Here is a 21,284-nt window from a genome sequence, read left to right on the forward strand (position 1 = left end):
AAAAATAGACATGTGATAATATAAAAGAGGATGAAAGTGAACTTAGAGGAGAGGATATATGAAAGGAAGAGAATATATATGATAGGTGAAAGAAAGGAAAGACAATTGGACAGGGGACGAAAGGCACACCAGTGCACTTATGTACGCCCCTTACAGGCCTCTTAGGAACCTGGAGAGGTCAATCGTGGAGAGTCTAAGGGAGAAGTGTTGGGGGTTAGGGGTTGACACAATTGAGTCCGGTAATGAGTTCCAAGCTTTGATAACTCGATTGTTGAAATCATATTTTTTACAGTCAAGTTTGGAGCGGTTCGTATTAAGTTTGAATCTGTTGCGTGCTCTTGTGTTGTTGCGGTTGAAGCTGAAGTAGTCATTGACCGGTAGGACGTTGCAGCATATGATCTTGTGGGCAATACTTGAAATATCTTTGGACATTTTCAAGGGTGTTGATATCTGCACACTCCTTAAAATCTTCCCCCACCCTCAAAAGCATCTGCTTTCTTCCTCTTTCAACCCCCCCCCCCTTGCAAGGGCAATCTAATCCCTCGGGGTTTTATCTATTTTGCAAGCAAAGAGGAGCAAAATTTGCATGGGCTGCAGATAGCATAGGAATCTATTTCACTGGGAGTGAAATGCAAACACTTTGATTGGCCTAGAATGGGACGGTAATGGGATGGTGTTGGTAATCACCTTTAAAGCCCTACATGGCATTGGGCCAGAATACATCCGGAACCGCCTTCTACCGCACGAATCCCAGCAGCCGGTAAGGTCCCACAGAGTTGGCCTTCTCTGGGTCCTGTCGACCAAACAATGTCATTTGGCAGGCCCCAGGGGAAGAGCCTTCTCTGTGGTGGCCCTGGCCCTCTGGAACCAACTCCCCCCAGAGATTAGAACGGCCCCCATCCTCCTTGTCTTTCGCAAATTACTCAAGACCCACCTTTATCGCCAGGCATGGGGGAGTTAAGATATTCCTTCCCCCTAGGCCATTACAAGTTATGCATGGTATGTTTGTGTGTATGTTTGGTTTTTATAATAAGGGTTTTTAGTTGTTTTATTAATTGGATTGTTACATGCTGTTTTTATCATTGTTGTTAGCCGCCCCGAGTCTGTGGAGAGGGGCAGCATACAAATCCAATTAATAATAATAATAATAATAATAATAATAATAATAATAATAATAGTAATAATAATAATAATAATAATAATGGGAGGTGGGCCTGGGGCAAGAGAGAAGGAAAGGGGGGTGGGGAAAAAAGTGTTGACCGTGCCCTCCCCCCAGGCATTTCATCCTGACCCTCCGAAATCCTAGCAGGGCATCTACCCAACAATCATCTCAATGATACCATCTGGATCTGTTCTTCTCCATGCTAATTGTCCCTTTGCAAAATGCTGGCTCCTTGATTTGCACAACCTCGGATGACCTCTCAATGTCCCACAGCCTCATAATTAAGCAACAAGAGTGGCCAACGCCTGCAATGCATTACCTGACTCTGTGGTTTCATCCCCCAAGTCCCCAACGCTTTTAATCTTAGACAGTCTACCATCCACCTCATCCGATTCCTAAGAAGTCTTAGATTCCTAAGAGCGTGCCCACCATCCCTGTCCTACTGTTCCCATTCATTTGTATTCATTTCATGTATTCAAATCATGCATAGTCTGAGACAGTGTTTCCCAACCTTGGCAACTTGAAGATATTTGGACTTCAACTCCCAGAATTCCCCAGCCAGCAAATGCTGGCTGGGGACTTCTGGGAGTTGAATTCCAGATATCTTCAAGTTGCCAAGGTTGGGAAACACTGGTCTGGAGGACAGAAGAAAAAGGGGGGACATGATCGAAACATTTAAACATGTTAAAGGGTTAAATAAGGTTCAGGAGGGAAGTGTTTTTAATAGGAAAGTGAACACAAGAACAGGGGGCCACAATCTGAGGTTAGTTGGGGGAAAGATCAGAAGCAACGCGAGAAAATATTATTTTTCTGAAAGAGTAGTAGATCCTTGGAAGAAACTTCCAGCATACGTTGTTGGTTAATCCACAGTAACTGAATTTAAACATGCCTGGGATAAACTATATATCCATCCTAAGATAAAATACAGCAAATAGTATAAGGGCAGACTGGATGGACCATGAGGTCTTTTTCTGCCATCAATCTTCTATGTTTCTATGTTTCTACTTATATATATTATCCAATACGTACTTGATCCTATTTATTATAATTATATAGATTATCCAATACTGTCCTACTGTTCCCATTTATTTGCATTCATTTCATGTATTCAAAACATGTTTATACTTATATATATTATCCAATACATAGTTGATCCCATTTATTATACTTACGCATATTATCCAATACTGTCCCACTGTTCCCATTTATTCGTATTTATTTCAAACCCCTGACGAGCAAGGGTTGGGTCAAGCAATTGAATTTTCAGTGTTGGGCAACCAAACTTTTAGTGTGTTTCACGGAATGAATGGTAACGAAAGTTTATAATAATAATAATAATAATAATAATAATAATAATAATAATAATAATAATTTATAGTCATTTGCTGTATTCTGCAATCGTGATTGTGGCTTCCAGCATTATTTTTTTGCTGGTTTTAGGTGTTTTACTTAAGACCCGTGGCGTTTGCTTATTGACCATTTCAGAAAAGATTATAAAAATTGGCGGCATCCGTTGAATGACCGCAACGACTTAGGACCACTTGAAAAAATAATAATAAAATAGGCAACATCCAATTTAATGCCTGCAATGACCTACGACTCGTAAGTGAAGGACTCTTCACATCCAACCTTGTTCCGTCAAACTGAAGATCTCTGGGAGAACCCAGTAGATTCCCATGGGGAACTAAGAACAAAGGCAATCACTCAAATGCTCAGATCGCTTTGGGTCTTAATCAAGACTTCTAGGGATTATTACATTTCTCTCTCTCTCTCTCTCTTTCTTTTAAAGCTAATAAGTTCCGCAAATTGAACAAGTTGGAAAGAAAATCTTTGAACGGGTTTGAACTTTGTTCCTTCTTACAAATCGTTCCTCGGTAATCCTTACGAAAAGCCAATTCGGGTTCACTGCACCCAGAGGAGTTATTCCTTAACTATTAATAGAGGGGGAGGCTTCCTGAGTTTGCAAAATAGGAACAGATAAAAGCAAGGGTTGAAACCCAGCAGGTTCTGACAGGTTCTGGAGAATTATGAGTGGTTCGGAGGACCAGCAAACACTGGTTGGAGGTGAATGGGAATGGGAATTTTATGGGACTATCTACGGCCCATAAAATATTTATTTGTTTTGTTTTGTTTATTTATTAGATTTGTATGCCGCCCCTCTCCGAAGACTAACAACAATAAAGAAGACAATGTAACAAATCTAATATTAAAAACAATCTAAAAAACCCCAATTTAAGAGACCAATCATACAAACAAGCATACCATGTATAAATTCTATAAGCCTAGGGGGAAGGGGAAAATGTTTAATGTTTCCAAATGTAAAATAATGCATTTGGGGAAAAGGAATCCTCAATCTGAGTCTTGCATTGGCAGTTCTGGGTTAGCAAAAACGTCAGGAGAAGGATTTAGGAGTCGTGATTTCTGACCGTCTCCAAATGGGTGAACAGAGCGGTCAGGCAGTAGGAAAAGCAAGTAGGATGCTTGGCTGCATAGCTAGAGGTATAGATTGGTGGCAGAAAAAGACCTCCTGGTCCATCTAGTCTGCCCTTATACTGTTTCCTGTATTTTATCTTAAGATGGATCTGTGTTTATCCCAAGCAGGTTTAAATTCAGTGACTGTGGATTTACCAACCACATCTGCTGGAAGTTTCTTCCAAGGGTCTACTACTCTTTCAGTAAAATAATATTTTCTTGCGTTGCTTCTGATCTTTCCCCCAACTAACCTCAGATTGTGCCCCCTTGTTCCTGTGTTCACTTTCCTATTAAAAACACTTCTCTCCTGAACCTTATTTAACCCTTTAACTTTTTATGTCAAGGATGCGAGGGGTCAGTCAATATTTCCACCGCCCTCTTTTTGACTCGTGTAGCCTACAGCAGTGTTTCCCAACCTTGGCAACTTGAAGCTATCTGGACTTCAACTCCCAGAATTGGAATTCTGGGAGTTGAAGTCCAAATATCTTCAAGTTGCCAAGGTTGGGAAACACTGGTCTACAGGTCCTCAATGGAAGGCCAGTTGACAGCCATTGTTTCTTCTGCAGTTCTGATTATCCTCTGAAGTCTGTGCCGGTCTTGTTGGGTTGCAGAACCGAACCAGACAGTGATAGAGGTGCAGATGACGGACTCAATGATTCCTCTGTAGGACTGGACCAGCATCTCCTTGGGCAGTTTGAGCTCCTTGAGTTGGGTCGAAATTCGAGGACTACCTCTGAAGCCAAGTCTGCCGGCTCTTCCCACAACTCACAGCTGCGTGTGGGTTGCAATTGTGTTCCAGAAACCACACGTGCACATTTGCTTGAGGAACATGCACCGAAGATGCAACATAAGCATCAATGCCCTTTCCTGAAGCGGCTTGAATGGCTGAGTGCAAGTCAATAACGCATTGCTTCTGGCTCGCTTTCGCGCATTCACGCATGAGGTCATGCGCCTCCAATGCACCTCCCACCTCTGGCTTTGCCTCCCCGGTGCAACATTTATCTCTGGGCTCCCAGGAAGCATGAAATGGAGTGACAGGAGCTTACTGATGGAGAGAGGCTTAAAATTCCAGGAGATAAATAATGCTGGGAGGAGGGGGGCAACACAACCAGCGCACTACAGCCCGTCTCACTGGGTTTATTTTTATCCGGGCCCAAAATAGCTCTACTTCAGCTAAGCTAAACATAGTTTTTCTGCTGCAGGCTTCCTGGGCCCAGAGATTTTGCCTGGAGGGGGAAGGAAAAGGGGGAGTGAGGGGGGAGGGAAAGGAATGAAGGTGGCTGGATTTATTAAAAATAAGCCAGCAGTTCATTGGTGTTACTTTTGTTCCAGATGTTATAATATGTGATTTGCACTCTCTCCCTTTCTCTCTCTCTCTCTTATCTATTTATCTATCATTTATCTATTCTGTCTGTCTATCTGTCTGTCTGTCTGTCGGTCTACCTATCTAATCTATCATCTGTCTGTCTGTCTGTCTATCATCCGTCCTACATGTTTATCTCTCTATCTATCTATCATCTATCTAATTTCTATCATCTGTCTGTCTGTCTATCTCTGTCTCTGTCTATCATCCGTCCTACATATTTCTCTCTCTCTCTCTCTCTCTATCTATCTATCTATCTACCATCTATCTATCTAATCTATCATCTGTCTGTCTGTCTGTCTGTCTGTCTCTATCTATCTATCTATCAATCATCACTATCTAATCTATCATCTGTCTGTCTATCTAACATCTCTCTCACCTAACTAGCTGCCTATCATCACCTCTCTATCTATTCTATCTATCTATCTATCTATCATCTATCTAATCTCTATCTATCTGTCTATCTCTGTCTCTGTCTATCTTTCTGTCTGTCTGTCTTTCTGTCTATCTATCTATCTATCTATCTATCTATCATCTATCATCGCTATCTATCTAATCTATCATCTGTCTCTATCTATCTAACATCTCTCTCTCTCTCCCTCTCTCTCTCTCTCATCTAACTAGCTTTCTATCATCACCTGTCTATTCTATCTATCTATCTATGTCTGTCTCTGTCTGTCTGTCTATCTATCTGTCCGTCTATCAATCTGTCTATTTTGCTCTTGATATTAGCCACCAGCCATCTGCAATAAAGAAAGCTACACAGTTGATTAATTAAATAGTTTGACAAGGGAACAGTACAGATTGTCCTCGAGTTAACAACATATCTTTTTGTAGGTTTGGTCTCCAAAACTGAACCCAGTATTCCAAACGTGGTCTCACCAGCGCTCTAGACAGCGGGATCACAATCTCCCTCTTCCTGCTTGTGATACCTCTAGCTATGCAGCCAAGCATTCTCCTCGCTTTCCCTACTGCCTCACTGCACCGTCCACCCATTTTGAGACTGTCATCATCCTTTTTTCCCCCTAGGTTCCAACCCACTGACGTTATTTGAGAGCAAACATTCCTGCACCCGATTGGGATTTCTTCCAAGAACTCATTTGTAGGTTAGATTGGGTCACGAGTGAATATTTAATGCGGAGATCCCTAGCAGAGGACTTTTGAAAGTTTGTGGGTTGATTCTGAGGTCTCCTCCTGGTTCTCATGAGGTTTGCAAGCCTACAGCACAGGTAGTCCTTGATTTATGGCCACAATTGATCCCCCAAATCAACGTTGCTAAGTGGGACACTTCTTAGGTGAATTAATAACCTTTCTTGCTCCCGTTGTTATGTGAACCACTGCAGTCGTTAAGCTGGTAACATGGTCCTTAAGTGAATCCTCAATCCAAGTGTTGTATTGGCAGTTCTGTGTTAGCAAAAACTTCAGAAGAGAAGGATCTAGGGGTCGTGGTTTCTGACAGTCCCAAAATGGGCGAACAGTGCAGTCAGGCGGTAGGGAAAGCAAGTAGGATGCTTGGCTGCATAGCTAGAGGTATAACTAGCAGGAAGAGGCAGATTGTGATCCTGCTGTATAGAGCGCTGGTGAGACCCCATTTGGAATAATACTGTGTTCAGTTCTGGAGACCTCACCTACAAAAAGATATTGATCAAATTGAACGGGTCCAAAGACGGGCTACAAGAATGGTGGAAGGTCTTAAGCATAAAACTGATCAGGAAAGACTTCACGAACTCAATCATGAAAGAAGGGAAAGGGGGGGGACATGATCGAAACATTTAAATATGTTCAAGAGTTCAATAAGGTCCAGGAGGGAAGTGTTTTTAATAGAAAAGTGAAGACAAGAACAAGGGGGCACAATCTGAGGTGAGTTGGGGGAAAGATCAGAAGCAACGTGAGAAACTATTATTATTTTACTGAAAGAGTAGTAGATGCTTGGAACAAACTTCCAGCAGACGTGGTTGGTCAATCCACAGTCACTGAATTTAAACATGCCTGGGATAAACATAGATCCATTGTAAGATAAAATACAGGAAATAGTATAAGGGCAGACTAGATGGACCAGGAGGTCTTTTTCTGCCATCAGTCTTCTATGTTTCTAATCTGTCCTCCCAATTTTGACTTGTCAATAAGTAAACGGTTGTTAAGTCGGAGGATTAACCATCCTCACAATCTTGAACTTGGGTTTTGAGTGGTGTTTTGTCGCGCTTTGCGTTGGTTGTTACTCGGAATCTTCAGCACCCGGTGCCCAAAATTTGGCTCGAGTGAGCTCAGAATTCTAGGGAAACCTAGAAACACCCTTAAAATGAATCGAGATCCTTGCGTTGTGATGCCATCCTTGTCGTTACTGTTGCTGCTGCTTGTAAAAATTACGCTCGGCATGACCATCTGGCTTGAAAGTATGTGTCACGGTTGTGCTGCTGCTGGAGGTTTTTTAAAACTGGCTGCATGCTATCAACTTTGCCGAGTACTTCAGCTTCAACCACAACAATACACGGGCACACGACAGATAAAAAGCTCAAAATAAACTGCTGCAAACCTGATGGTAGGAAATTTGACTTTAGCAACCAAGTGGGTTAGAAAGCTTAGAACAGTGTTTCCCAACCTTGGCCACTTGAAGGTATCTGGACTTCAACTCCCAGAATTCCCCAGCCAGCATTTGCTGGCTAGGGAATTCTGGGAGTTGAAGTCCAAATACTGGTTGGGAAACACTGGCTTAGAATTACTTCACCTTAAACACGACCTAAGCATAGTCCATAAAATCATCTGCTACAACGTCCTTCCTATCAACGACTACTTCAGCTTCAACCACAACAACACACGAGCACACAACAGATATAAACTTAAAGTAAACTGCATCAAACTCGACGGCAGGAAATACGACTTTAGTAACTGAGTAGTTGATGCATGGAACTCACTACCAGACTCTGTAGTATCATCACCAACCCCCCCAAAACTTTACCCTTAGACTCTCCACTGTTGACCTCTCCTGATTCCTAAGGTCAGTAAGGGGTGTGCATAAGTGCACCAGCCTGCCTTCCATCCCCTGTCCTAATGTTTCTCTCTTACTAGTACCAATATCATGAATATAAATATAAATATAGAAACATAGAAACATAGAAGATTGAGGACATAAAAAGACCTCCTGGTCCATCTAGTCTGCCCTTATACTATTTCCTGTATTTTATCTTAGGATGGATCGATGTTTATCCCTGGCATGTTTAAATTCAGTTACTGTGGATTTACCAACCACGTCCGCTGGAAGTTTGTTCCAAGCATCTACTACTCTTTCAGTGAAATAATATTTTCTCATGTTGCTTTTGATTTTTCCCCCAACTAACTTCAGATTGTGTCCCCTTGTTCTTGGGTTCACTTTCCTATTAAAAACACTTCCCTCCTGAACCTTATTTAACCCTTTAATATATTTAAATGTTTCGATCATGTCCCCCCCTTTTCCTTCTGTCCTCCAGACTATACAGATGGAGTTCATTCAGTCTTTCCTGATACATTTTATGCTTAAGATAATATAAATATAAATATAAATATAAATATAAATATAAATATAAATATAAATATAAATATAAATATAAATATAAATATAAATATAAATATAAATATAAATATAAATATAAATATAAATATAAATATAAATATAAATATAAATATAAATATAAATATAAATATAAATATAAATATAAATAAATATAAATATAAATATAAATATAAATATAAATATAAATAATATAAATATAAATATAAATATAAATAAATATAAATATAAATATAAATAAATATAAATATAAATATAAATATAAATATAAATATAAATATAAATATAAATATAAATATAAATATAAATATAAATATAAATATAAATATAAATATAAATATAAATATAAATATAAATATAAATATAAATATAAATATAAATAAATATAGATGATGACAGAGTTGGAAGGGACCTCCGAGGTCTTCTAGTCCAACCCCCTACTTAAGGAGGAAAACCTACGCTATTTTGGACAGATATTGTATATATCTTTGCATACTATAGCAATACGTACTTCACAAAATAAAATAAATGTATAAAATAGAAGGAAAGAGTGAAAGAGGCGACTGCAGGTCCCTCCCTTAATTTCTTGCTATTGAGCCTTTTTTCTGCCAGGACTATGGAAAGGGAAAGGCTGACCTGGGGGATTTTTCACATTCCTGATCCCAAGGGATTTGTTTTAAGTACAAAGCCTAGGAATGGAAGGGGAGGAGGGGGCTCTTCCCCCAGGCAGGAAACTGCCTTGAAAATCCAAACAAATGCCTTTTTCCCTCCCCTCCAATAAATAAGGAGCCTTTGAAATGTGCTTTGCATGCAAAATTGTATTGTAAGTTTCTCTTTCTCCAGAGAAGTTTCACCAGGCCTGGCCTTCAGCAGTTATTAAAATTAAGGGGTGGGCAAAAAGAACCTCACCCCCTTCCCTTCCTCTTTTTGCAGGGGTAGCAGAGGGGGGGTTGAAGGGTTGGAGCAATGGCTAAAAATTGGCCATGTTGTCTCTCACTTAGAAGGGGTGTGTGTGTGGGGGTGTCTTCTAAAATGCTAATCTAACTTTCAAATGATTGTAACATTACAAATGAGGGGGGGTAGCTAGAGGCAGGAAGCCCTCTACCATTTCAGCCATATAGTTATCCAGTCTCTATTTAAAAGCCTCCATTGATGGAGCATTCACAATTTCTGGAGGCAGGTTTGATAGGTGGGTAGGTAGAAGATAGAAAGATAGATAGGTATGATAATAGATAGAAGGTAGATAGAAAGAATATGATAGAGATAGATGGTAAATAGACAGAAAGACAGACAAGACAGGTGATACATTAGGAATAGATAGCTGACAGATAGATAGATAGATAGATAGATAGATAGATAGATAGATAGATAGATAGATTAGAGATAGATAGATAGATAGATTAGAGAGAGATAGATAGATAGATAGATAGATAGATAGATAGATAGATAGATAGATAGATAGATACACAGATAGATAGATTAGAGATAGATAGATAGATAGATAGATACACAGATAGATAGATAGATAGATAGATAGATAGATAGATAGAGATAGATGATAGATTGATAGATAGATAGATAGATAGATAGATAGATAGAGATAGATAGATAGATGATAGATAGATAAATAGATTGATAGATGATAGATAGATAAATAGATGATAGATAGATAAATAGATGATAGATAGATAGATAGATAGAGATAGATGATAGATAGATAGATAGATAGATAGATAGAGATAGATAGATAGATGATAGATAGATAAATAGATTGATAGATAGATAGATAGATAGATAGATAGATAGATAGATAGATAGATAGAAGATAGATAGATAGACAGACAGACAGATAGATAGGGATGGGGATTGGATGGATGGATGGATGGATGGATGGACGGGCGGACGGACAGACACAGATTATTTGATCCCTATGAACTATCATTAAGTGCTGTACCTCGTGATTCTTGACAAATGTCTCTTTTTCTTTTATGTACACTGAGAGCATCTGCACCAAAGACAAATTCCTTGTGTGTCCAATCACACTTGGCCAATAAAGTATTCTATTCTATTCTATTCTATTCTATTTGATTCTATATGAGAAATAGATAGGCAGATTGTTACAAAGATGATACTGTACATAGATACAAAAGTGTGATAGAGATGGTAGATAGATAGACAGACAGACAGACAGACAGACAGACAGACAGACAGATAGATAGATAGGGTAGGTAGGTAGGTGGAGAGAGAGAGAGAGAGATGGGTAGGTGGGTAGGTGGATAAGTAGGTAGGTAGGTAGGCAGGCAGGGAGGGAGGGAGAGAGAGAGAAATAAATGTATACTGAAACATTCAGCCTGGCTCGATCGATCAATCGGTTGCTTTAGGGAAGGCGGGACAGCAAACTAAATAACCACCAACCCGAATTTCAAACCTCTCCAGCTCTCCTTCCAGTTCAGCTGGGTGGGGTGTTTCAATCTTTCCAGAGCCCCCCCCCCCGTCGGCTCTGGGCGAGGGTCGGGCGTCCTTCGCGGTCCCCCCTCCCTCCCTCCCTTTGCGCGGCTCCCTCCGGGCGCTCGGCCGTCGGTGCCTCCCTCGAGGGAGCCCGGCCCGCCTCCCGGTCCGCCCCGCTCCCCGCCCGCCTCGAGGTCAGAGCCGTCCAGGTGCCGCCTTTTCCCGAGCTGGAGCCCCGCGCTGCCTCTCTCCGCCCGGTGCCAGGACGCCCGCTCGCCTCCTCCGTCCAAGCTGCCCCCTCCGGTCCGCAGCGGAGGGTCCCGTCCCGCCGATCAAGATGCGCAACTCTTACACCGTCACCCTGCCCGCCTCGCCGCCCGCTTCGCCTCTGCCAGGCGGGCACAAGGAGCTGCGCCCCCGGATGCCCTTGTCCGGCTCCCTCCTGCTCTCCACCTTCGTGGGGTTGGTGGTCAACAAGGCGAAGGTAGGAGGAAGGAGGGGGAGGGGTGAGTAAGTGGGGAGTAGTAGGGAAGGTTAGGTGTCCCCCCAACTCCCGGGCTCTACCCCCTGCCCTCTGCGCCCTTTCGGCTGGGGCGCAGGATTGCGCGCAGGGACTTCGGGGGAAGGGACGGCAAAGGGGAGATTGATTGAATGATTGAATGATTGATTGATTGATTGATTGGATTGGATTTCTATGCCGCCCCTATCCCAGGACTCGGGGCGGCGTACAACCTATTGTAGGTTACAATAAAATTAAATCCAATTAAGTTAAAATGGCATAACTATCTAAAATCCCTAGTTATATTTAAACCAATCGATGTTGATTATTATTGCGCCGCTCCTCCCCCCCCCCCCCCCCCGGCAATCCAGCCAGAACCTCATCGGGGAGGTGTTGGGGAGGGAATCTCTTCTGGACCATCAACCCCCCTTTTGGGACTACAGCTCCCATGCTCCTGGGTTGACCCGTGGCGGGAGGCGAGCTCCGACTGTTGGGGAGGACGCACGGTTGGGGAACGAGGGGCTGGAGAGATGGGGCGCTTTGAAGTCGCCATGAGGGGGGGCGAAGGGGGCGAATCTCTCCGGGGTCGAGAAATATCTCCTGTACCATCCACCACCACCCTTTTGGGACTACAGCTCCCATGCTCCTGGGCTGACCCGTGGCGGGAGGCGAGCTCCGACTGTTGGGAAGGGCGCGCGGCCGGGGAAGCAGCTGGAGAGATCGGGCGCTTTGAAATTGCCTGGGGGGGGGGACGACGAAGAGGGGGGAAATAAGGATCTTTTCGGGATCCCTCTGACCCGAATCGACTCGGGTTGAATCTGGGTGAGTTGGATTAAATGTTCAGCGGTCGGCTTGGAATAAGGCGCCGTGTGAATTAATGGCACCTGGGCTTTTAAGAAAGCCCGGAGGAGCCGCTTTCAAATTGGGGGAGACCAAGTCGCTGAGTTGGGACTCCCACGGAGCTCCAAGCGGCTTGCTGGGGATGATGGGAGTTGTAATGCAAAACAGCTCAAAGTTGGTTTGAGTTAATGCTCGTCTGCCCCCTCATTTCCAGAGATAATAAGTGTTTGCAAGGTAGAGTCAAAAAAACTCCACAATGGTGCAATCGAGATACTCCACGTAGTAGGAGAGCTTTGACTGGGACCTTCTCTGGTAGACACCCCTGGTCTGCTTGATTCATGGGTGGTGGTTGCATCTTGTGCCAACATCCTCTGGATTTTATTCCACGGAGCTTATTCCACGGAGCCTTTTGGTGGGGGCTCCCAAAACGAAGGTCAGGAAATTGGTAGCTCTTTTTCTGACAAATTTAATTCAAAGGTGTTTTCAGGAGTTGACTAAAACTTGTGCCTTTGAATTAAATGTGTCCCTCGGAAAAGGGGCAACCAGTTTTCTGATTATTTGCACCTTAGCACAATTCTCCAATCATTGCATCAATAGATCAACCTTTAATCTCAGAATATCTCTTCCTTGGCAATATATAACATGTATTCCTGCACCAACATGAAGCTATAAAGGAGAGGGGGCTTGTACCTTGTCACTCGTGATCCTGCCTGAGTTTAGAAGGCCTCATTTGAGAAAGAGAATGTGTGTGTGAGAGAGAGAGAGAATATGAGAGAGAGAATGAAAGAGAGAAAGAATGAGAGAGAGAATGAAAGAGAGAATGAGAGAGAGACAGAATGAGAAGGAGAAAATAAGAGAGAATGAAAGAGAGAGAATGAGAGAGAGAGAATGAGAGAGGAGAAAGAGAATGAAAGAGAGAGAGAGAGAATGAAAGTGAATGAGAGAGAGAGGCAGAATGAGTGGGAGAACGAAAGAGAAAGAATGAGAGAGAGAGCTTGAAAGATAGAATAAAAGAGAAATGAAATGAAAGAAAGAGAATGAGAGGGAGAGAGAAAGAACGAATGAAAGAGCAAAAGAGAAAATGAAAGAGAGAAGGAGAGGGAGAGGGAGAATATGAGAGAGAGTGAAAGAATGAAAGAGACTGAAAGAAAGAATGAGGGAGAGTATGAGAGAGAATGAAAGAGAATTAAAGAGAGAATGAGAGGGAGAGAGAAAATATGAGAGAATGAAAGAGAGAGCTTGAAGGAGAAAGAGAGAATGAATGAGAAAGGGAATGAAATAGAGGGAGAGAGAATGAATGAGAGTGAAAGAGAAAGAATGAGAGAGAGCATGAGAGGGAGAGAGAAAATATGAGCAAATTAAAGAGATTGAAAGAAAGAGAATTAAAAGAGAGAGAATTAAAGAGAGAGAGAGAATGAGAGGAAGAGAGAAAATATGAGAGAGAATGAAAGAAAGGATTAAAGATAGAGAATGAGAGAGATTGAAAGAAAGAGAGAATGAAAGAGAAAGGGAATGAAAGAGAGGAAGAAAGAAAGAGAAGGAAAGAGAGAAGGAAAGATAGAAGACCAAAGGATCGAGGCGGGGGGGGGCGTTCTTAAGACCAAAGCCCCAGAAGACCCTCTGCAGGCAGAGCCACCAACGCATTAGCTGGGCCTCTTAAGGGCTTTGCTTAAAAGCAGCTTGCTGGCTTTCCCCCACTGTAAGAACCAGAGATCAAAATGGAGGGGGGGGGAGCTTCCATGTAGCCAGTCTGTCTCCAGGAATTCAAGAGACACATGCAGCGGTGGGGAGAGGGTTGCAAAGTCCTCCCCACCTCCTCCTGGGGCGTGCATAAGTGCACCAGCGGGCCTACCCTCCCTGTCCTAATATTTCCCTCCTATTCCCACCATCATGTAAATAAACCATGTTATATCTTTGTTATAAAGGCCTTTCTTCCCTCCCCCCCCCCAAAAGAGGGGGATTAGTAAGAGTAGGGGGAAGGGAAGGGGAAATGCGAAGTCTAAATATTTCTCCTCCCCTCCTCTCAATAGGCCTTTCCATGCTCAAGAGAGTTGTGGGCCCCTTCCTTTTGTCCTTGGGGTGGGGGTCAACAGGAGTCATATTTCAGCAAGACATTTGGGTGGGGCTTCGGGTTCAGCCCACCTCTCCCCCACGCCCCCATGGAGAGGCGAACCCATGATCCAGAGACACTTTGCAAGAAGAGCCCTCCCCTCCTCCACTCGCTATGGAATACCCTACGCAACTAGACTCACAATCCTAGGTTTAGAAAGCTTACAATTACATCGCCTAAAACATGATCTAAGCACAGCCCATACAATCATCTTCTACAACGTCCTTCCTGTCAACGACTACTTCAGCTTCAACCACAACAACACACAAGTACACAGCAGATGCAAACTCAAAGTAAACTGCTCCAAACTCGGGATGCAGGAAACACGACTCTAGTAACCGGGTAGTTGATGCATGGAACTCACTACCAGTCTCTGTAGTTTCATCACTTAACCCCCCAAATTTTACCCTTAGACTGTCCACTGTTGACCTCTCCCGATTCCTCAGAGGTCCGTAAGGAGCGTGCATAAGTGCACCAGAGCGCTTCGCTTTTTCTAGTGTCATGTATATAAATATTATACACTGCTCAAAAATAAATAAATAAAGGGAACACTCAAATAACCCATCCTAGATCTGAATGAATGAAATATTCTCATTGAATGCTTCGTTCTGTGCATAGTTGAATGTGCACAACAGCCTGTGTAATGGACTGTCAAACAGTGTTGCTTCCTAAGTGGACAGTTTGATTTCATGGATGTTTGATTGACTTGGAGTTATATTGTGTTGTTTAAGTGTTCCCTTTATTTTTTTTTGAGCAGTGTATCTTGGTATACCACCAATACGTACATGAGAAAACAAATAAATAGAGTAGAGTTGAGTAGAATGGAATGGAATAGAATAGAATAGAATAGAATACTTTATTGGCCAAGTGTGATTGGACACACAAGTAATTTGTCTTCCTATCACCCATTTCCTCCCATGTTGACTGTATGACTGTAACTTGTTGCTTATATCCTAAGATTTTTATTAATATTGCTTCTTCATTGCTTATTTGACCCCTATGACAATCATTAAGTGTTGTACCACATGATTCTTGACAAATGTATATTTTATTTTATGTACGCTGAGAGCATCTGCACCAAGACAAATTCCTTGTGTGTCCAATCACACTTGGCCAATAAAAATTCTATTCTATAAGCAATGAAGAAGCAATCAATATTAATAAAAATCTTAAGGACACAAGCAACAAGTTATAATCATGCAAAATTTTATAAACTAAAATAAATAAATAAATTGGGGCAGGGGGGAGAACTCTGCATTTGGAAACACAAGGAGTGCCGGGCAATTGGATTTGCAACGCATGGTTGGAATTCCAAGTTTCTGGAGAGGGGGGGGGAATGATCAAAGGGGGGGAGGGATTCCTGCTTTCCTGGATGGCATTGTCTTGCAAAACCTTGGTCATTTGTTCTGCCTCCCTGGGACCTGTGCCCTTCAGGTGCACCTTGGCTCTTACGTAACTCTCCTGCCTGTCTTCTGCACCTGGAGATCGGGGACAGGTCGCTGCCTTTGTTTGCCGCATGAACGAAGCCAGCCTGGTTATGTAAAAGGCTTCGGTCTGGCCTCTTTTGCCCCGTACAAACTTGGCACTTCCTTGGCACAAGAGGCCTGGTCTGGAAAGCGCCAATCGCAGCTGGCTGCAAGAGGAATGAAGGGACAGGACGGGTCAGTTTGGAGTCTTGCAGGCTCACACGGTGCGGCATTTGATCCAGGACAGTAAAGAAAGGAGATCAAATTAGCCATCGACGGACACATAGACATAAACAATATCTATACGCTATGCAAAAGAATTAGAATTCTTTATTGGCCAAACGTGATTGGATGCACAAGAAATTTGTCTTTGGTGGACAATAATGATGATGATGATGATGATGATGATGATGATGATGGTGATGATGATGATGATGATTATTATTATTATTATTATTATTATTATTATTATTATTATGTCAATACAATACAGAAAACGAGATCACTATGCTGGATTTAGTATTCCATCACCAGTTGGGCGCTTCCCAAGCACCTAGGACTGCGTGATGTAGCGGCGAATTATGTTTGCCGATCCCAGTAAAGCGGCCTTTTGCAATTGACAGATGGAGGTTTTGCCAATTCCGATGGTTTTCAAATGTCCGCTGAGATCCTTTGGTACTGCGCCCAGCGTGCCAAGTACCACTGGGACCACTTTCACGGGCTTATGCCAGAGTCGTTGCAGCTCGATTTTTAGATCTTCGTATTTCACTAATTTCTCTAGCTGCTTCTCCTCAATTCTGCTGTACTGATTATTATTATTATTATTATTATTATTATTATTATTATTAATTATTAGACTTGTTTTCCGCCCCTCTCCAAAGACTTGGGGCAGCTCACAATAACAATAAAACAATACAATACAAATCTAATGGTTAAAACTATAACTAAAAACCCGCTATCTTAAAAAACAATCAATATTGTACAGTCATAACCATACATAACTCTTAATGGTCAGAGAAGGGGATACATTAGTTGCCCCATGCCTGGAGAATAGATAGGTCTTCAGGGTCTTGAAGAAGATGAGGAGGGTGGGGGCAGTTGGAATCTCCAGGAGGGAGTTGATTCCAGAGGGCTGGGGCCACCACAGAGAATGCTCTTCCTCTAGGCCCCGCCAGATGACATTGTTTAGTCGACAGGACCTGGAGAAGGCCAACTCTGTGGGACCCAATCAGCTGCTGCGATTCGTGCAGCAGAAGGCGGTCCCATAGGTATTCTAGTCCGGTGCTATTTGACTGAAAGAGTAGTAGATGCTTGGAAAAACTTCCAGCAGATGGGTTTAGGAAGGGAGAGGGGTGAGGGGGCATCTGGGCAGGGCAAAAGGATCCCGCATCTCTTAAGCAACTCTCTTTTGCAAAGCTCTTCTGTTTTTCCCTCAATCTTTGAGCGAGGGCTTTCAAACTTCAATGTACCCAAGGAAGCCACCCACACACGTTAGAGCCTCTATTTGGTGAAAAAAAAGGCAATGCCTCACACTTGGGTGGGTGTGGGCGAGGGGGAAGGGGCTGCCAGGCTGCTAGATTGCGATCCCCTGGTGGCAGCGGAAAGCAAATTTCTGCAGCTCTTTTTAACCAGCATTATTTTATTCCCCCACCTGGGATTCGTGCGGCAGAAGGCAGTCCCGGAGATATTCTGCTCCGATGCCATGTAGGGCTTTATAGGTCATAACCAACACTTTGAATTGAGACCGGAAACTGATCGGCAACCAATGCAGACTGCGGAGTGTTGGTGTACCATGGGCATGGTTTCCAGGGAAGCCTTTGGAGCCTGGGGAGGGCAAAACATGAGCCTAGTGAGCCCTCCAGAAGTTGGGAAACAGGCTATTTCTGGCCTCCGGAGGTTAAAAAAGGCTGTTTTCACCCTCCCCAGGCATTGAATTATGGGTGTGGGCACTCACACATGCACGATAGCATCTGCCCATACTCTTTCGGCCCTTGAGGGGGGAAAGGTTTGCCGTCACTGCTCTAGGTGGTGCAGGATCGTGGATCGTGCCTTGTTTCCTTTTATTTTTCTGGAGGTGCAAAATAAGTTTGCGTCTGTTCTGCCCAGGTTTCAAGGCTCATGTTCATCTTTCTCCTGGCTGTGGGATTTCCAAGGGCAGATTCCCAGTGCCAGCCGCCCGCAGCTGAAGAATGCAAGCGGACGAGTCTTACATGCCAGAACTCAGTTCCTCGGTTTCTCCTTGAGGAATTTTTGTCTCCGGTTCATTGGGCGGGGGAAAACCCTTGGCAAGGGCTGAGCCGAGCAGGTTCACCGAGGTTATTTCAGGTGCCAACCTCGCCGGCCTTTTGCCAGTCTTTGTGATGGCCTCGCTGGGTTTCCGTAAAGCTGTTAAGACCTGGCTTTTCCGGCACGCATAGAATTGACTGCCAGTATGTATGGTTTTTAATGATATTTTTGTTTTTTATCGCATTGTTGCAATAACATTATTATTAATGTTTCTTTCCAGTCCTAACCAGGTGCTAATAATGTTCTCAGCTCTTTCCGGCTTGCAAACTTTTTCATTGTTTCTCTCTGCAAAGAATGTTTTCCAAGCCCTAAATCTTTACAGGGTTTTTTCATTACTCTAACTTGCTCTGAGTAAGTTTCTTTCCTGCCCTAACCAGGTGCTAACAATGTTCCCAGCTTTTTTACCAGCTTGCAAACTCTTTCATTGTTTCTCTCTGCAAAGAATGTTTTCCAAGCCCTAAATCTTTACAGGGTTTTTTCATTACTCTAACTTGCTCTGAGTAAGTTTCTTTCCTGCCCTAACCAGGTGCTAACAATGTTCCCAGCTTTTTTACCAGCTTGCAAGCTCTTTCATTGTTACTCTCTGCCAAGAATATATTCCAAACCCTTTTTTTGTAGGAGGGTTTTTTGTCCATTGCTTTACTTGCTCCAGATGTTTCTTTCCAGCCCTAGCCAGGTGCTAACAATGTTCCCAGTTCTTACCAACTTGCAAGCTCTTTCATTGTTACTCTCTGCAAAGAATGTTTTCCGAGCCCTAAGTCTTTGCAGGTTTTTTTTCATTGCTCTAATTGCTCAAACTGTTTCTTTCCAGGTGCTAATGGTGTTCCCAGCTCTTACTGGCTTGCCAGCTCTTTCACTGTTACTCTCTGCCAAGAATATATTCCAAACCATTTCTTTGTAAGGTTTTTTTTCATTGCTTTACTTGCTCCAGATGTTTCTTTCCAGCCCTAACCAGGTGCTAATGATGTTCCAAGCTCTTACCCACTTGCAAGCTCTTTCATTGTTTCTCTCTGCAAAGAAGAATGTTTTCCAAGCCCTAAGTCTTTGCAGGGTTTTTTCCCCATTGCTCTACTTGCTCAAACTGTTTCTTTCCAGGTGCTAAGGATATTCCCAGCTCTTACTGGCTTGCCAGCTCTTTCATTGTTACTCTCTCAGAATAAAGTTTTATTAAGCCCTTAACCAGGGGATAAAATAATGTACTGAAGCTGACCAGACTAAGGACGCTAGCCAGACATATACCGGGCAAGCAGATTCTTTTCCCTATTTTCCTCCCCAAAATCTAAGGTGCGTCTTATACTCCAAAAAATACCATAGTTCTTGCATATTTATTTATTTATTTATTTATTTTATTAATTAGATTTGTATGCCGCCCCTCTCCATAGACTCGGGGCGGCTAACAACAGTAAAAAGACAATATGAACAAATCTAATATTAAAAGTAATGTAAAAAAAACCCCAATTTAAGAAACCAATCATACATACAGACATACCATGCATAAAGTTTATAAGCCTAGGGGGAAGGGAATATCTCAGTTCCCCCATACCTGACGACAGAGGTGGGTTTTAAGGAGCTTACGAAAGGCAAGGAGGGTGGGGGCAACTCTGATATCTGGGGGGAGTTGGCTCCAGAGGGTCAGGGCCACCACAGAGAAGGCTCTTCCCCTGGCTCCTGCCAAACGACATTGTTTAGTCGACAGTCTATACAGCCTTCCAAGGAAAATTCAAGTCAGATGGTTGCAGCTTCACCTAGCAACCGCTCCGCTTAGCAACCAAACTGCCGGTCCCAATTGTTAGCCACTAAGTGAGGACTTTCCGTAGTTCTTCCTGGTTACAAGAATGTATTGCACCCTTTTGGCACTCTAGAAAATCCAACCGGTGGCTGGCATCGTCCTGAGTTCATTGGCCGGGCGGCATTTTGAAAACATGAGCACAATTCACAAAGAGCCGCAGACCGTTTTCTGCCCCTGAAAAAAATAATCACGAATTCCTTTGCATTGCAGAATTGATGTTTTTAATCCGTCTTAGGCCAGGGAGACGAGAGATTTTTCCTTTACGTTAATGTTTTCCTTCGCCTGCTGTCCATTTTGATCCCTTGTCACGGCATAAGTAGCTTAGCCTGGGACATGAGAGTGAATTTAACCCCCGGACGTCATGATGGAGATTTCCAGTCTGGTCTCTGCAGGGCACTAAATTTCTCCCTGATTATCCCATCGTATTGGCCACATCCAGGGGCGGATTGCTACTACCGCAGTTTCGGTTCTCTTGCGTGTGCGTGCATGCTATATGTGCGCGTCCCCAGCGTGTTGTGGCTTTTGTGCATGTGCAGGAGGCAAAAACACATTTATTTAATTGGATTTGCATGCTGCCCCTCTCTGAAATATTGTGAAGAGACGTGAGATAGAAACATAGAAGACTGACGGTAGAAAAAGACCTCACAGTCCACCTAGTCTGCCCTTAAACTATTTCCTGTACTTTGTCCTAGGATGGATCTATGTTTATCCCAGGCATGTTTAAATTCAGTCAGTGTGGATTGATCAACCACGTCTGCTGGAAGTTTGTGCCAAGACTCTACTACTCTTTCCGTAAAATAATATTTTCTCAGGTTGCTTCTGATCTTCCCCCCAACTAACCTCAGATTGTGGCCACTCGTCCTTGTGTTCACTTTCCTATTAAAAACACTTCCCTCTCAAATCTTATTTAACCCCTTGATCATATTTAAATGTTTCAATCATGCTCCCGCTTGTCCTTCGGTCAGTGATTTGGAAGAAGCTATTGCGCATTTAGAGTTTGAGAAAGCATCCTTCTGTCTGAGATTAAAAAATATACCGGAAGGGGTAAATATATTTGCATATATTTAAAGTGGTGTTAACCCTTCGCGTGATCTTGATTTTCTCCCTCTGTTCATATTGCCTAGAACTGTGTTGGCGTTTTTGGGAGCTGCTGCACACGGCTGGCTCACATTTAAATGGTTGTCTACTAGGACTCCAAGATCTCACAGTTATTACTGTTGAGCAATGTACCACCTATTGTACATGAGTGTTGCCTTAAGAGGTGCTTTCAGTGCCCTCACTGAAGGAGGAGAAAGGGAGGGGAGG

At 43.0% G+C, this 21,284-nt stretch overlaps 1 protein-coding gene across 6 annotated transcripts in view; it reads left to right on the forward strand.

The window, feature by feature from the left end:
• Positions 1-21,284, forward strand: part of USP2 (ubiquitin specific peptidase 2) — a 78,165-nt gene that overhangs the window by 32,695 nt on the left and 24,186 nt on the right. The window contains exon 1 of one of the 6 annotated variants that reach the window (XM_070765871.1): positions 11,216-11,473. The exons of the other annotated variants lie outside the window; for them this stretch is intronic. Within the exon in view, the coding sequence (XP_070621972.1) occupies positions 11,327-11,473 (147 nt within the window). The 5' untranslated portion in view covers positions 11,216-11,326. Of the gene's footprint in view, positions 1-11,215; positions 11,474-21,284 lie in introns of those variants that run through there. 6 annotated transcript variants of the gene reach the window in all.

Source organism: Erythrolamprus reginae, chromosome 12 (assembly GCF_031021105.1).
Source record: "Erythrolamprus reginae isolate rEryReg1 chromosome 12, rEryReg1.hap1, whole genome shotgun sequence".
In the NCBI taxonomy this organism is placed as follows: domain Eukaryota; kingdom Metazoa; phylum Chordata; class Lepidosauria; order Squamata; family Dipsadidae; genus Erythrolamprus; species Erythrolamprus reginae.